A 16645-nucleotide genomic window follows, 5' to 3' on the forward strand; every position below is an offset into this window, starting at 1 on the left:
AATACAACATCCTTAATTTTATAGATTGTTTTACAAGAATAAGTACAACTTCCTTTATAGTCAATATACTAAGATAATTAGTAGGCTAAGACAGCCATGATTTGCTGCTTGGTGTTGTGCTGATTTGTTTTTCCTAAACGAAAAGTAAAAAGTGAAAAATATTGGAGCTGCAAGTATGGAAACCCATTTCACACATGAAAGAAAAACAAAAGTCCACCAGGAGTTTTAGACATGATTACAAAGACTCTAATTCATAATTTTGAGAAGTCAGTTTTGACTTTCAAATTTATAATTATGACATTGAAGGTCATAGTTTCAGCTTTCAAAGTCTTAGTTAAGATACAAGTTCACACTGTTTCTCAGAAGCTTTCGCCAGTATCTCATAATCATGAGTTTGTGTCTGAAAATTATGACATTATCTGAATGTCAAAATGGGTTTTAGGCACATAATTATGACTTCCTGTTGGTCTTTTGTTTTTTCTTTTAAGTGGAAATAGGCTTCCATATGCAACTGTATCAAAAAGTTCTCCAAAATAACCAGTTTTCTTCCTTTGGCATTGACAGTTCCAGGCTCAGGACTTAGTGGCAAAGTTACAGACTGCAGGCAGCTGAAAACTATGGAGTGAGAATTATCAACAAACCCCCCCACAAATATTCAACAAGGAGAGACCAGTAACCTAATTAACTGTAAGAACCCTAGTATGTTAAAGGACAAATTCTACCAACTAGTCAACTGGTCGTCACTAAAATAGTCAGTAGATTCGTAGCAACAGTGATTTTAACCATTAGAGGTTAAAATGTTGAACATTTAAGAAAAAACTGGCAAACAACTCAAATATGTTCAGCATGGATAGCTAAAGTAGTGCAGCAAATTGTGCACTAGTTAACTAGTAATGCACAACAATCCCTAGTAGTTGATTAAAAAACTCAAAAATGCTGACTAGTTTCCTCTGTGAAGATTTTTGAGAATATCTTCTATAGTTATCTATGGTGACTACAAAAACTTAACTGGCACCTCTAACTAGTATAGAGGAAAAAATACTGTACTTTTAACTGACATGTTAACTAGTAAAGCCTAAAATGTGCACCAATTAAAAGCTGAAGCCAGCAAGTGATACTGATGGTTGGTAAAAAAAAATTTTAAAAATCAGATATTTACCTAAACTGCTTGCCGTAGGTGAGGTTCGTACACTAAATGGAACCAGCCGTCAATTATATCCACATTAAATCAAACAAATCAGCGGCCGTCGAAGAGTACAACAGTTTTATTGATCAGTGATCAAGTCGACCTTAAATGATTACAAGTATACAAGAAATCACTGAAGCCGCTCAGTGAAGACACTTTGTCTCATTCTTTCCTTCTTCTGTACCAAAGCTACAGTCAATATAAGCTGAAATAAAAACACTTTCAAAACTTTATAGCTAAAACGTGTAATATGCATGATCATATCAACAGTCTGTATTTCATATTCTTTATTACTGTCAACCCAATATGGGTCCTCAAACATCAAGACTTGAGATTAATGTCCATCTCTGCCTTTGTTTTATTTATTTTTTTTAAAGTTATTTACAGTTAACTACTTTGGTGGTGTTATTCTGAAGTTTGTTCATAATTCTTTGAGAACAGAAAGGAGTGTAAGACGCATTGATACAACTCTAATATATGGCACTCATTTAAAAAAAAAAAAAAAAAAAAACTCCTTTACGCTTCGACAGGCACATCACATGCATGAACAAAGACCAACTTTTCAGCTGAACAGGCGCTGAATCATGGCACTAATAGATCCTTCACGCTAAACATGTTGCTGTTTTATAAAGGCCGCATAAAGAAAAAGACAATGCGCTGAAGATGAAACCGACCACTTCAGTGTTTAGTGGTCGAGTTTAACGTTTACAGTAAAAACCACAACATCTTCGAAAGCCACGGAAAAGTTTGATTTTTGGAGTGAGACCGGTCTTTGACCGTCGGGCGTCAGTAGAAGAACTCCGAAAGTGGCGGGCGGGGTGTCCGCCTCCTGCTCCGTTCTGTCCGGTTAGGTGCGGCTGTAAGGCAGCCGGTCCGGTCGGACCTGGCGATGAATACGGTGGAGGGAGCGAGTCGTCCTTAGAGATGTTGGTGGAGCGTTGTGGAGAAGTTACTGGAGCGCATCGTCTGCTGGACGCCTTAAGAGCCAAAGGGTTTGTTCAGCATGTCCACACCTGAGACAGAGACACGACTGGTTACTTTTCTCTGTCCAGTTCCAAACTCCAAACATTTCCAGACAAATTAGCTGCTTCTTTTTTGGCCAGTTTCTTATCATTTCACTATGAATCTTTGGAACACACGTCTGATGAGGTGAAGATTAGACCTGTCACAATAACAAATTTTACTGGACGATAAATTGTCCCAGTAGTTATTGCAATAAACGATAATATTGTTGTTTTGAGATCATTTCCAAGTAATGATGTCATAATAATGCAAGCACTTATTCTGAAAGAAAAATAAACGTTAAATCCTAATGAACATTTAACCCTGAAATTGAAAGACATTTTTTAAAAATCCAAAATGAAATAAAAAAAACAAAAAACAACAAATAAAATGAATCAAGAAGTCTCTGGAAGCAAAAATGTCCTTCAAAAAAATGTTTAGCTGAGAGCAAAGCATCAGATTGAAGACTTTTAAAATTCAGTTTTTGTTAAAAAGAAAGAAAAGAGAAAAACTAAAGACGGCATTTAGTCGATAGAATTGGGAATAAAGTCGGAAAATATAAACACTAAACCTTTAAATTCCAGATTATTTTGTTGTCAATTTTATTGAGGAATCAGACGTAAAAATTGAAACAACAATATAAATTTGTCCTCCTTTTGATGTGAACATAAAACATAAAGACAATACAAATCGCTTTAAGTTATTTGCTAATGAGAACCGTTTTCTTTCCAGCTGAGAGAGCCTTTGATTTTTTCCAGAACATCAACACTAGCTTTTTTCCTATGATAAAGGCATAAGATAATAATTGTTGTTGGTATTGATTAAATTGAGAAAGCTGAACAGAAACTCTGAGTACAATCAGAGGTGGGTCCAGCTTCAACTCTGTACGGTACATATCTGATAAAGTTTTGAATATGCCAGACCACAAATGGGGTTCATTTTGTACACAAAGAGTAAGAATGGAGAAGTGTGACTTCTTCAATATGGCATTTGTCACACAGTGGGGATGTGTTAGGAAAAATTTGATGTAACTCCACCTTGCAGTAATGAAGCCTGTGAATGATTTTAAACTGAGTGTCTAGAATTGGCAGAAGACTAGTGAATATTCTCTAGCGCAGCCTTCCAGAGTTCGTCAAATTCCAGATTATTTTTACAAAGAGAGAGGTTAAAGGAGGTTACTGACTGGGTTGCTCTGTGGCAGCCTGACGACTGGCTTTACCTTAACGGTGCTGTCCACCGCTCCGGAGAACAGGCGCCCCCTGGAGACGGCCAGTGCCGTTACACTGCCCTGGTGTCTGAGCAGAGTCTGGGTACAAATCATGTTGTCCATGCTCCACACCTGCAACACAAGCCGCCAAGTCAGAGCGTTTTCACAGGCTTCCACTTTAGCTACCTGCCGGGCTGCGTTATAGTCAAAACACACCCTGTGTACTTCTCTAACACACACACACACACAACCGCACACGCACCCAGACAGAGTGTGACTCACCCTGAGGGAGCGGTCATAGGAGGCGCTGAACACTTTAGTCTGGTCCGGAGTGGAGATGACAGCCAGAGCGTAGACTGTTCCAACATGGCCGGTCAAGGTTCGGACCTGCTCCTTAGACTCAATGTCCCACACCTGCAGCGGACACACACCATCAGCAACAACATCAGTCACCCAACAGGCGCCAACTTAGCCACTTTGTCGCTATAGTTAGCAACATTTCTGACAAAAAGTAAATAAATGGAAAAGTGATGATTGGCCAAACTCGGCATCAGCAGGTCAGGCTGGTTAGAGATCGGCCAGAAAACTGAAGTTGGTTCTAATCAACCAGACAGACAGCATTAAGTGTGTGTGTGTGTGTGTGTGTGTGTGTGTGTGTGTGTGTGTGTGTGTGTGTGTGTGTGTGTGTGTGTGAGCCTTACATGGATGAGGTTTTCATAGGTGCCGCATACGATGTGGTGGTTGGTGACGGCGATGGAGTAGACGCTGCCCCCGCTGGTCTGGAGCACATGAACACACTCCAGAGAGCGGATGTCCCAGATCTGAAAACACAGAGTTAGACCAAAACTCACACCAGTGCAGCACCGAAACAAACCAGTAAAACTAAGACCAGTTGAACCAGTTAGAGTTTGTTTTACTGGAAGGAAAACGCAACTAAGTAGTGATGGACACATTTCTTTTAGCCTCCAGGACGGCAGAGACGCATGTCATTAAATCAAGGTAAGGAGGATTAAATAAGTGCTCACTTCTTTCTGATTCTTTTCAAATAGGAAAATAGTGGTAAGTGAATTATTTTCTTTGTTTTAAAAACCTATTTGAAGTAAATAAATAATAAAACACCAGCTGTACCAGCTCACTCAGAGCTGAACATGTCCACATGTCTCCTTTTAAAGGACAGAATAAACTGGCCTGGTTATTCCCCCAACAGGCCTGGAAATCATTTAAGCTTCAACTTAAAAAAAAAAAAAAAAAAAAAGAACAAAACAAACACATCTCATGTTTTTATTTTTACTTGTATGGACAGAAGCTAAAATAAAACCACAGCCAAACCCCACTCAGATCTCGTCCCTGGCTCATAACCACGCGGCTCCACCTGCCAACCAAAACATTTCCAGATCGTCCGCCTGCTGCTCTGAAGGCAGCGCCCCCTGCAGACCGACAGACCCAAACGTCTAACTGGCCCCGTTTTTAAATGAACAGTGGACGACGATTACATATGTTAACATGATATCAACAAGAAACAACATTGTTGGTAGTAGATATCAAAATTTATTCTTAAAAGTCAACCTAGAAACAAAATAATAATAATAAAAAAATATACTTTAATGCTGATGATATCTTTCTGATGTTTTTCTATTGCCGCCATTTAATCCTCATTGAAACAGATGATCTTTCTGAAGCTCCGCCTTCAGGAAGTCATCGCAACTTGGCTCTTCTATTAACCCTTTAATAATGTTTTTACCAGCGTTTCACTGAGAAGTAAATCATATAATGAGCTCATTTGCTAATCACTGCTGGCTAGTCTGAAGGAGCCGAGTCGAGGGAGAGCTGAATGGTTGCCACGGGAGATTAGAGGATTCCTCAAACATGCATGAAAGAATCAAAGTAACACTTCTGGCATGTTTTTGATGAGGAAATGACATTATCGCATGATGTAAAGCTAAAAAAAAAAAGAAAAGTTGATTTTCTGTAACGTTTAATGAGGTCACCTGGACGTGTTTCTGCGTACCTTGATGGTCTGGTATGAGCCGCTGTACAGGTGGTTCTGGGACGCCACCAGCGCCCTCACCCAGTGGTTCAGCCCCGTCAGCTCCTTCTTCAGCTTCAGCTCCGTCCCAACAATGTCCCACACCTGGAGACGCAATCAAACACAACGCAAACAATGAGAGACAAGGAAAAAACAAACAAACTGCAAAGACTGTTGTGAAACGAGCTTTAAAGGCTTTGCTCTTTTTACTGCTCCTTTTAATCTGAGTTTAGAATGAGTCACCAATAACTGCAGTCAGAGGATTGAAACTATTACACAGTGACCTAAGAGCACAACCACGCAGAGCCTGAACCTGAGCGTGGACACGTACCGCGCCGAGCAACGAGTCTGACTGGGGGGAGGAAGTTGTGCAACATAGGAAAGTCCCTCAGTAGGAGCAGCAACACAATGGCCCTCTGCCCCATGTCTTGTATCCATGACAACAAAAAGTCAAGGCTAGAGATATCCTGCATTCAGCCTAGTCACCAGAAAACCTGCCTACAATGTTCTTCTACTTTATATGGTCAAAACTAATATTGATGGCTGAATGAGAAACAGCGTGAAATGGCAGTCAGTGATTGAGCAGAAGAGATAGAGATCCAACACTCTCCAATGATAAAGTCAACTTTAGATGAACTGTGTGTTGCTCTGGTGGAGTCGGCGGCACATCGTCCAAAGAGGCCAGGACCTACAGATAAGCGCTCTGCTGCTGTATGAAAAATGTCGAGATGTAAAAAGAAAGGAACAAAAAAACAAAAAAAACAGGGTTTTGACAAAACCACCTCACCTTCGTGCAAAACCTTTTCATCGAAAAACGTGAGTTTTTTTTTTAATCAAGACTGTCCTGCTTCCATCAAGCAAATTTAGTTTTGGAATTTGAATTTACGTGCTTTTATGGTCGAAGATGCGGCTACTGGATCATTTTCAGACTTTTAAGGAAGTAGTTATGGTGGATTACTCATGTAAATATCAGCTAATAAAACCGGGCTGATTTTTCTGCAAACCCGTTACTTAATATCGCCAGCTTCCCTGTGACACCATCGCTGCATAATACATTAAGCATTTTGCATGTCGTTTAGAAAATTTAATAAGGGGGCAAATCTGTTACTTTTATTACTAATTAGTAATAAAAAATAATGTTGAGAATGTACAAACTGGGTTTTATTTAGGGGTTTAACTTTAAAAGAGGTTTAACACAAATATTAATTACTAAATATTAAATGCTCGTCACACTTTTCAGATTTTTATTCGGAAAAGGAAAAAAGTGTAATCCATGTACAACTTGTCTGCAATCGTGAACTACTTACTTTTTTGGAGAAAATACATAGCAGGTTGTGGTTGTAACATGAGAAAATGTGGAAAAGTTCAACTGGTGTACACACACTTTTAAATTTGACCCTCTGATGACAAAAAGAAGTTGTTGTTTTGTTTTTTTCCATCTACAAACATCCCGTTTTCCAGCCAACATGTCAGTAACTCGGTAACTAAACCCATGTGGGATGAACAGAGACGGTTTCTGTACCTTTATGGCCTTGAGGGAGCCGCTGAACAACACGTTGTGGGAGGAGACCAGCGTGCACACGGGGTTGTCATGGGCACGGATGGTGTTGACCTTCTGCAGGGTCGGGATGTCCCACACCTACGTGACAAGTGAACGCAACACACTCTTAGTTCCTGCAGGCCGGGATAGCGTCTGATGCTGCAGGTGAGTGATTCTTACTATGATGGTGCAATCAGCAGATCCACTGTACAGCTTGTTACTGTGGCGACAAAAACACAGCATGTCACATTGTTCCAAAGATGATGGAGCTGCTAAAGGAACAGAATGGTGTGTGTGTTGCATTACCCCTGAATGCACAGGGCCAGCACGATGCCATCATGGCCTTCCAGGGTTTTCTGACACTTATAAGTAGTGCAGGTGTCCCACACCTTAACAGACAGGAAATAGTGCATGATTTTTATAATAAAAAAATTTAAAAAATCAACCTCTGTATGAATAAATATAGAGGTTTAGTTTGATTGAAGTGGGATTTTCTACCTTAATGGTTTTATCAGAAGAGCCAGAAAAAAGCAGGTCGCCGGTGGAGTAGACACAGAGACACCAGACCGGACCCTGGTGGCCCACGAACGTCCCCTTACACTTGAAGATCTGCTGCGGGTCGTAAGCTAGGAGACGGGACACGCTGGGTTTGTGTTTGTCTTTGGAAGGTGAGCTAAAGTGTAAGGAGGCGGATTCTTACAGCCCAGGATTCCCATGTTGAGCCTGGCGTTGATGTGAGACAGCTCGTCCTGAGGAGAGACGGTCAGCGTTTAGCCCGTTGCTTTGACTTGAGAAGCTTAGAGAAATCTTTTTTTCCCTAAGCGCTGTCTGGTTGTAGAGACAGGAAACATCAGGAGTCTTTTGGAGATTTCACATTTAAGCTAAAGGTATTCTTACTCTATAGGGAATGCAGACAGAGTTGGCTATTAGCCATGCTAAATGTGCTAATTAGGGCAGCTTAAAATTAAGACGATAGATTCTGGATGGGAAGACGTCACTCTAAACTACAGAAGCCCAAAGAGTACATTACTGAAAAAAAGGAAAAAAAAATCCACATTTTCCACAGACTAAGTCTTCTGAAGCATAGAATTAAATTAATCGATAAAACTGATCAGAGCTGGGTAGTAGCGACTGCTCTCTCTGTCACTTTGCTTCTGCTACATTTATATAAACAAACAAAACTTTACTTATAAAAAATGGTTCAGAAAATCATCCCTAGACTTACGTTTAGCATGGAGGCATCTCTACGAAATTCCATCAGGTCCTCACTGAGTTTACTCTGATTCTCATCCAACATGTCTTAAAAACACAGAGAAACACAGGAAATCTAAACACTTTAGCATCCTGTCATCTACAGTGGAATTAGGACAGCAGACCTGATTAGTTCTGAGAGGAATGTCATTCGAATGCAGCTTGTGTTTGTTGTGTGTGTGCACAAAAGCTGCATCTGAATCAGAAGTTAGCGTTAGCTGCGTTTTCATTACAAATGTCCACAAATCTCTGTCTATGCTCAAACATGATTTTGCAACTGCTTTGTTTCCATGAAATAAGAAATGAAATTAAAGTCACATGAATAAGCTGGTTCATGTGATAAGTAATTAAAATGTCATGGCAGAGTCAGATGTGAACAGTTGCCATGGTGCTAGCGCTCATCTCTCTGTCACAACTTATTGTGATCTGGTGGAGCCAGCAGGACATTGTCCAAAAAAACCCAAAAAACCATCATTCTCCTACCACTTCCTGTCATCCTCTTCACCGTTTCTGTCAGTAGCAACACCTGACTGTTGATTACACGACTCGTATGATGCAAAACTTGTTTTCCAAAATTCATCTATTTCGATGCATCTGAAAAACCTCATCTTATCCAGAAACGTATCCAGAAACGCGAGGGTTTTCTAAATCGCAGAGTTTCCATTAAGCAAACTTATTTTCATCGTTTCAATTTGCACAATTTCGTGGTCAATGTAAACTTGGCTAACGTGCGCGTCTTCCTACCAAATTTGAGCTCCAGGTTTTTCTCCAGCTGATCCAGCTTCTCGGAGAGTTTCCCCAACATGGAGCGCAGGAAAGCGATATCCTGGTCCTTCTGAGACAGAGCCAGCTGCATCTCATGGAACCTAGACGCGAACCGAGACAAAAGCTCAAACCTCTTACTCCACAACCTTTCAGGCGACACGACGTTTGGAGTTGGGCTCACCTGTCGTCCGTCTGCTGCAGGAACTCCTTCAGACCCTCGAATTTGCAAACCTCCAGGTGGGTTTCGTACGTGTCCTGGTTGCCTATGAACGTGCAGCTGTTGGGAAGACGACACGTTGAAGTGCTTTATCGGATTCCCGCTGGACGGAGAGGTAAAGGCGCTCACCCATATTTGGAGTGCGGACATTTGATGTGCTCACACTCCTTGAGGTGAGCCTCCAGGTTCATGGTGAGGAGAGGGGGACAGGAGGGGTTGTTGGGGCAACGCACCGGCCGGTAGTCGCAACTCGCTTCATGCTCTCTGCGCACAAGAGTTCAAAATGCCGCTGAAAGTTGAATATTAAACCTAACGGCAAGCATTTTGCCAGACGTTTTTTGTTGCGTACTTGCGACAGGACAGTTTGATGGTGAAGGGGCAGCCTAGGGGGTCCACCTCATGGGCCCCGGGTTTACCAGCCACCGAGGCTGCCGGGGCCACGGCGCCGTTGGTCACCGCTCTGCAGCCGTATTTACAGTGGATGAACAGCTCGCCGATCTGCTCGGCGACGGCGATGTTGTTCACGACGACGGTTAGCTTAGCAGCGTCCACGGGGCACTTATCTGGGACCGGACGATGGCAGCGTTAAAACAGCGTGGGCTAACTAGTTCGTAAAAGACAAAAAAACGCCGATAGGTTCAGGACTCACCTGAAGTCAAAGCACAGCGTCTGCAGAACGTGTGCTGCAGAGGGAGGAGAAAGACGGAAAGTTGACATGTTTTCTGCCACCTCAGCTGTCACTAAACTAGGGGTGCATCGATAAATCAGCACAGATTTTCCTCAATTTGGGAGATCAACCGATACTTACATGTAACCCTGTTAGTTATCTACCACCGCAAATGTCTGAACATGAGCAAACAATAGCCACCTTACTGTTACCTAATTAGCAACTCTGTTGCTATATTTAGCGACTTTTCTTTCATAGAAAAGTTGCTCCATTTTGAAAGAAACTAAATTGGTATCGGCCAAAATTATTTTTTTTAAAAGATCGGTGATGGGCCAGTAAACTGCAACTTGTGAACCTGTAGTACAAGATATGTACTGTACTTATTTTATTATAAATAACCACAAGTTTTGCTTTTTCAAATTACCACTTACTATCAAAAGAAGATTTCAAGATGGTTGTCTTTAGTGTCAGACGGGGTCATACAGTAAGAAACACAAACATTTTAGATTTTTAGGAGCTAAAAAAAAGGTTCATATTTAACTACATTTAAGAATTTATTCTACTTTTTTTAATGACTTCATATTTAGTTACAAGTCTGAGCCACAAATGTTCCACGACGACCTTTTGGAAAAAGATAACTTAGAAATTCAGACAAATATTTACTATAAAGAAAATTTTATGATTTTTAAAAAACACAATTTTATCCATTTTTAGGTTTTAAAATAAAGGGAAAAACTTGAAGAAGAAAAAAATAAATAAAACTCCTGCAAAAGATGCATGTTTTTTCCATGGCTTGCTGATATTTGTGGAGAATTATGTAAAATAGTTTCCACTTGCAGCTCCATCCATCCATCCTCTAAAACACAATGACCAGCTTCCCTCTCCCTGCTGAAGAAAGGTGGCCCACAGCATGATACCTCCACCACAGTATTTGACCTCGTTTGTGCAGAGTGATGTTCGCTGTTAGTTTTCCACCACACGCTGCGTCTCACATCTAGGCCAATAAGTTCCCTCCTGGTTTCATGTGACCTGAGGTCGTTCTTTCCCACGCCTGCTGCGCTCCCTAAACGTCTCGTCTCAACCTGCAACCAGGACTTCCTGTTTGATTTCTGATCAGCTTTCTTCAGCTAATGAGGAATCCCTGAAAGCGTTAACGTTTAGGGGTGTCTGAGTAAAGGGGGATGAACTTATATGCCACACTTTATTTAGGGTGGAAGTCATTTCAAACAATGTATTATTTGCCTTTTAGTTTCTATTGGTTTCGCAAATTAAATCTGAATAAGCCAAGCATGAAGTTGGTTGTAATCTGACAAATTGTGAAAATGGCTGAATATTTCTGCCAGGTGCATTTAGTACAGAACAAAAACAACGTGATTTAATATGAATCAAAGGAACAAAGTCAATCTATAAATGAAAAAAATAAATAAAGTCATGTTTCAAAGAGAGTAAAGACGGGTTACTGAAGAGTCTCAAACGGCGTTAAAAAATGAAAGACAAGTGAAAAATTGCCCATTTCTTTTTATTGAACTATTCAATTACAGCGGACAGAAGATAACTATTAGTTAATGCAGTAGTGGAGAGGTTTTCTAGTGGTGTTATATTTAGCGATTCTTTATAAAACGTAGTAAAATCACAGAAAAGGCAGAAGCTAAACTCACCCCGCATGTTGTGATGACGGGATCCTTGAAAACATTGCAGCACAGCTGGCAGCACAGCTTTACAGACGGCGGCTCGGCGAACACCTGCGGCTCCTGTTCACATAGAAACCGTGGTTTGTGTATGTGGGACAGCAGCGAGTGACAGACCCCCGACATGTCTAAATACACTGCAAAACACTACATCTTACCACGTAGTTTGGACTGGTTTCTAGTGCAAATATTTTGGTGAAGTTGAAATGATAAAACAAAACAAAACAAAAAAACCAAAAACTTGCGAGTAACTTTTCAGCAAGATAAAGAAGCTTGTTTAAAGTCAGTTCATTTTGAATATTGAAGAAACACGTTATGCAGAATATTAGGGCCTTAGTTAGAAAAATCTTTTAAAAAACATTGAAAACTAAATCACAAAAATAAAGTCCTAAAGTTACAAGAATAAACTTGCACAAGAATAAAGTTGTATGAGCAGAAAGTCATAATTATATGACAATAAAGTTGTAATATTATGAGATTAAAGTCATAGTAGTATTATGAAAATCAAGTCGAAATGATATGAGAAAAAAGTTCCATTTCAAGAATAAAGTATTACAAAAATAAAGTCGTAATATGACTTTATTCCCGTAATCTTATTTTTTTCTAAGCGTGGATCTATTACTGCGTCGTAAAATGTGAAAAAATCTGCCAGTTAAACTAGAAATTTTTTGCCAATATTCAAAAGTTTTTGACTGAAAACCAGCACCTTTAACCTGTTGAGAAGTTCCTTGTAACTTATTTTTGTCTTTTAAAAAATGCACAAAGACATTTGCACTAGAAACTAGACAAAAAATACTAGCTACAAAGGTGTTTTTCAGCGGAAAGGTTGTTTGCTCCAGCGTGAGGACGCACCGTGTCTTCCTCCTCTTCGTGCAGAGAGAACGTGGAGCGCAGCGACATGTTGGACTCGGAATGAAGCGAGCGAATGGAAATGGCTGAATCAGACCGCCGAGGCGTGCCAATGGGAGGCTAGAGAGGAGAAGAAAGAGGTGAACCGTCACATACAGTATTGCGACGTGAAACGCGGGGAGGGTTTCAACCTCAGACACCAGCTGATCTGAAACCGCTCTGGGAGGGTGTGACCCGTTTACCATTCCGTCGTCGTCGTCGCGAGGGGAGTAGGTCAGAGTGCTGGAGGAGGACGGGGTTCTCCTGTGCTGCTTGTAGGTGCTGGAGCTCTCTGCTGAAATAACGTCAACACGGTTTGAGCGCATGAGCTCGGAGTAAGAGGCAGAAATGGGAGTCCGGGAAAGGCGGCGTTTGGTGTGTTACCTTTAGCTCCAGAGGAAGAAAAGGTGGGGCCGAAGGTCGCCTCCATCATGCTCTGCAACATGAACAAGACAATGACGGGATGGGTACAGAGCAATGATCACCTTCCATCAGAAAATATAAAACTCTTTTGTTCAGACTATTTTCTTCTATTTAATATTCTGAGTGTTTTACATCTGGGAAGAAGGCAGAACATTTTCTGAGGCTGCGTGTAATTTTATGGACTTTTTTTTGCGTTGTGGTATTGTTACCTCTGTTCCGGTTTTCTCGTTCACTTCTCTTAAATTTACACCCCAAAGCAAACCCAGGTTATATCTTACCCCAACACCCGAGTCTGCAGGGGGGGAGGAGGGGCTGCTGGAGATGGATGTTGAGGCAGCGGCTCCTCCAGAGTACTGGCTGTAGCGGGGCGTTTTACTGCTGCTCATAACCCGGACGTCACGCACACACAAAGGCAGAAACGCAGGCAGCCAGCTGGGAAAAGCAGGAAAAAAATGAAGCATGTTAGGTTAATAATGGTGGAGGAACGGAATGGAATCACGTCAGACACAGGGGGAAACATCTGCAACTAAAAACAAAAAAGATCAAACAGTATCAAACTGCACCGATTGCAGTTTTCTGGCCGATTACCAATCTGTAAAAAACCCCCAACTTGCTGATTCCGATTTGGGGCAATTTCACTCTAATTGTCCTGTCGTGAACTTTAAATTGCTAACTGAAGGGTGTAGGTTTGAGCTCAGGCTAAGCGTTGCTTGTTTTTTTTTTTTTAAACAAGTTTTTTCATACACCAGTAACCCCTCACTGCGAGTGTGTTTACTGCGCTCTGTTCCACTGCGCACTACACCAGAGGATCGGAGTCGTTCCTGAAAGACAGGGTTTATAGTTGATGCATTGAACAGTGAAACGCAAATAGTGACGCTTTTAGAGGTGCAGGTTGAGCGTGCCGTGAGGATGCTATATCTTTCTGAGTCAAGACTCCTGTCTGGTGTGTGCTTTTACATCTTTTTTACTCGGCGAGTACGTACTCAGAGCACCACGTGGCTCTGTGTCTGCGTTGCAGCTTGATATAGTTTTTGTATGTGAACCTCGGTAAGCTGGTGGTTCAGGAGATGTCACCCTCGCCCTGTAGTCACAAAACGCGCAGTATTTTTGCGCCGCCACAATGCCTCAAACTATCAAATGCCTTCTCTACTTCTGCTCCACTCCAGACAGGCAGATCTCAGCCGCTGGCGATCAGAAAAACTGATCCCATAAAACCCAGGCAACCAAAACAAACAGCCTCTGTGCGTATTACAACTCAAATGTCAGCAAATGGAAAAGCTTGGTCTCCAACTAATGCCACATAAAGTAAATGTCCCCGTTTGTCCCTCGCATCCAGCAGGGACCTACGCAGTGCAGCGGCTCTGGTTCATCATGCAAGGCCGGCCCACGGTTGTATGGGGACTTGAGAAGGATTTCACTTTGGGGCCCCGAACATCAACACCACTAACAGCATTTCAGTATAGATTTAGAGGAATCTGGGAGAGAGAGAGCCCAGTTTAATTGCCCAAGCTTAAAAGTAATCACTGATCGTTCTAATATGGTGAGATGTATTTAAAAAAACAAAAAAAACAGAGCTGAAATACTAAGATTTAACAAGTAAGTGTTTTTTTTCCCGCTGCTATGGTAAGTTTTACACCAAAAGCACATCGTGGTATATATATCGTTACCGCCACCCATTACAATAGATTATGTCATACTCTAAAGGTCCAGCCAAAAGCTGAAAAATCAAATTTTATTAAACTGAACTGATGTTTAAACAGAGGAAAACACACACTATGTACAATGAGCTCCATGAACAGGACTGTCAGATGGGTAATGAGGCCTGATCTGGCTTCACTGGCACAAGTACACTAATGTTTCACTTCCATTACAACACCAACTTGGATATGTTTTGGTTTTTTGTTTTTTTTACACCTGCTGGTGCAACTTTTCTAACTTTTAACATTTCTTAACCTAAAACCGCGGTGGGGCCACTGGTGGACTTCCCCAGCGCCTCTGCGTCCTGAAATGTTACTTTCTTCACTGTTTCCTGATCTTGTTCTTCTCAACAAAAAAACAAACAAACTTTCAGCATAAACCAATTAGGCTACACATGTTCAGAATACGCAAATTAAAGAGGAGCTGTCCCGCTCAAAAACCTGAAAGAAATGAACATCATCAACTCTTAATATAATAAAGATTCTGTAACAACAACAACGGGGAAAAAAGACAGAGGCTGAGTCTTGTGAGGAAAAGTGGCCGACATGTGCAGATCCTACATTCCTGGGCTGGATGAGCGCAGAGACAGAAACACAGGCGGCAGTGGGAGGGACGGAAGGGGTGACAGCGACCCCCAGACGAACCAGACAGCCGCTGATGTGTACAGAAAGGTATGCGGACTATCTGCCCCTGTTGTAACTGGCCGCAGTCGAGATCTGTAATCTGTTATTGTCACAATCCTGGAGGTTCCCATAAAGGGGAAGGGGGCGGAACAAAGCGAAACACAACCAAACTTCTCCAGCTAAATGCTCAGGCCACATGAATATACACGCGTTTAGCAACAGATAAGTCTTTTTTTAAAAAAACACGACGTAAAGCGTTTTCACTGACCACTAACTTTTCACTAATGATTAAAAGTTGCTCGTCTTGACAAGCTAAGATGTGCTTGCTAGCTTACGCAAGCTAATTTCTTCCTTACTAGCAATCACTGCTACTGACGGACTTTGACAAACTCTGTCAGCCACGACACCGTGACACCAGCCACGTTTTAGTCAGATGAAAACGTTTTCTCTAATATGTATTCGTAAAAATAAAAACCCCAGTGAAAACCCACCATTATTTGTTTCCGCAGCGACGCTCCAAGTCTGAAGGCGAATTCTGAAACGTTCCTCTTTTTTTTTTTTTTTTTTTTACCTCACGCGCAGCTCCAGCTCTGAATGCCGCGGTGTGCTCTGGGAGGTGTAGTAGAACGCTCGCCGCTTTCACTCAACGAGTAGCCTCGGCGCTGCAGTCGGACTACATTATCCATAGTTCAGGATGAGGAGGTGAGCCTGGACTCGGTGGCTGTCGAAATTGCGCAAACCAAAGCAAAGCGAAGCCTCTCCTAATATATACGTCTTCTTTTCGATGCCGAGTGCTGATTGGTTCCCGGAGAAACCGAACCATCACGAGACTGCCTGCATCACCTTCTACGTCTAGCGGGACGGACGGACACGTTTTGTATTGTTGATTCCAAATAAGGGGAAAAAAAACATTTTATTGAGAAAGTACAAGTATAACACATAAATTATGTTTCAACTCAAATTCTGGTCATGTAAACTTGAAATAACAGTTGGACTGTAATAACTAAATATCAAGAGATGCTCGGAAATGAAACGGGCTCAAGTTTTCGAGTAGAACTTCCAAGACGGCTGCTGCATAAATAATACTGTTTTAACCGTAAATGAGACTTTTCACTTAACCCCTCGATCTTTTTCATATTGCCAAGTTTCAAAAACAAATGTCTCTGTATTTTTGAGACTTTATGTGGAAAATCAATACAAAGACTGAGAAGTCGAGGGATGGAATACATTCGGTTCAATTAGAACACACATTACTAGTATTAAAAGGAGATGAAATGTTGTAACTCATGTTATACGGTTTCTTTAGAGTTGTTGTCGATGCTGATGGCTGTGGACGGTGTAACCGGGTGGTTTATTACCTGAGAACAGTGTTTACATGAAATGTCTTCAAGGACCCGTTTCGGGCCCTTGAAGACATCAACGCCCCGTTTTCCCCCCATCTTCACTTCCGTTTCACAGCATTGT

The 16645-nt window shown here is 41.5% G+C and overlaps 1 protein-coding gene across 2 annotated transcripts; it reads right to left on the minus strand.

Annotated features, from left to right (window-relative positions):
* Nucleotides 1–1247: 1247 nt before the first annotated feature.
* On the minus strand, nt 1248–15891 carry traf7 (TNF receptor-associated factor 7). Of its 2 annotated transcripts, none has more exons than XM_028023553.1 (22): nt 15673–15891; nt 13139–13292; nt 12822–12873; nt 12641–12729; nt 12402–12518; nt 11520–11612; nt 9844–9877; nt 9544–9757; nt 9324–9458; nt 9159–9254; nt 8957–9078; nt 8187–8260; nt 7662–7710; nt 7460–7587; nt 7268–7350; nt 7142–7181; nt 6944–7060; nt 5404–5526; nt 4097–4216; nt 3678–3809; nt 3408–3527; nt 1248–2199 (listed from the first exon to the last, which is right to left on the minus strand). In XM_028023553.1, exons 2-22 carry the CDS (start codon nt 13244–13246, stop codon nt 2185–2187), a joined length of 2061 nt encoding a protein of 686 aa, XP_027879354.1. In that variant the 5' UTR covers nt 13247–13292; nt 15673–15891; the 3' UTR covers nt 1248–2184. The 2 variants fall into 2 exon arrangements, with proteins under 2 accessions (XP_027879354.1, XP_027879353.1); XM_028023552.1 differs by having other exon boundaries at nt 12641–12732; nt 15673–15890.
* Between the last annotated feature and the right edge of the window lie 754 nt (nt 15892–16645).

The sequence above is a fragment of the Xiphophorus couchianus genome, chromosome 7 (genome assembly GCF_001444195.1).
Source record: "Xiphophorus couchianus chromosome 7, X_couchianus-1.0, whole genome shotgun sequence".
Lineage (NCBI taxonomy): Eukaryota > Metazoa > Chordata > Actinopteri > Cyprinodontiformes > Poeciliidae > Xiphophorus > Xiphophorus couchianus.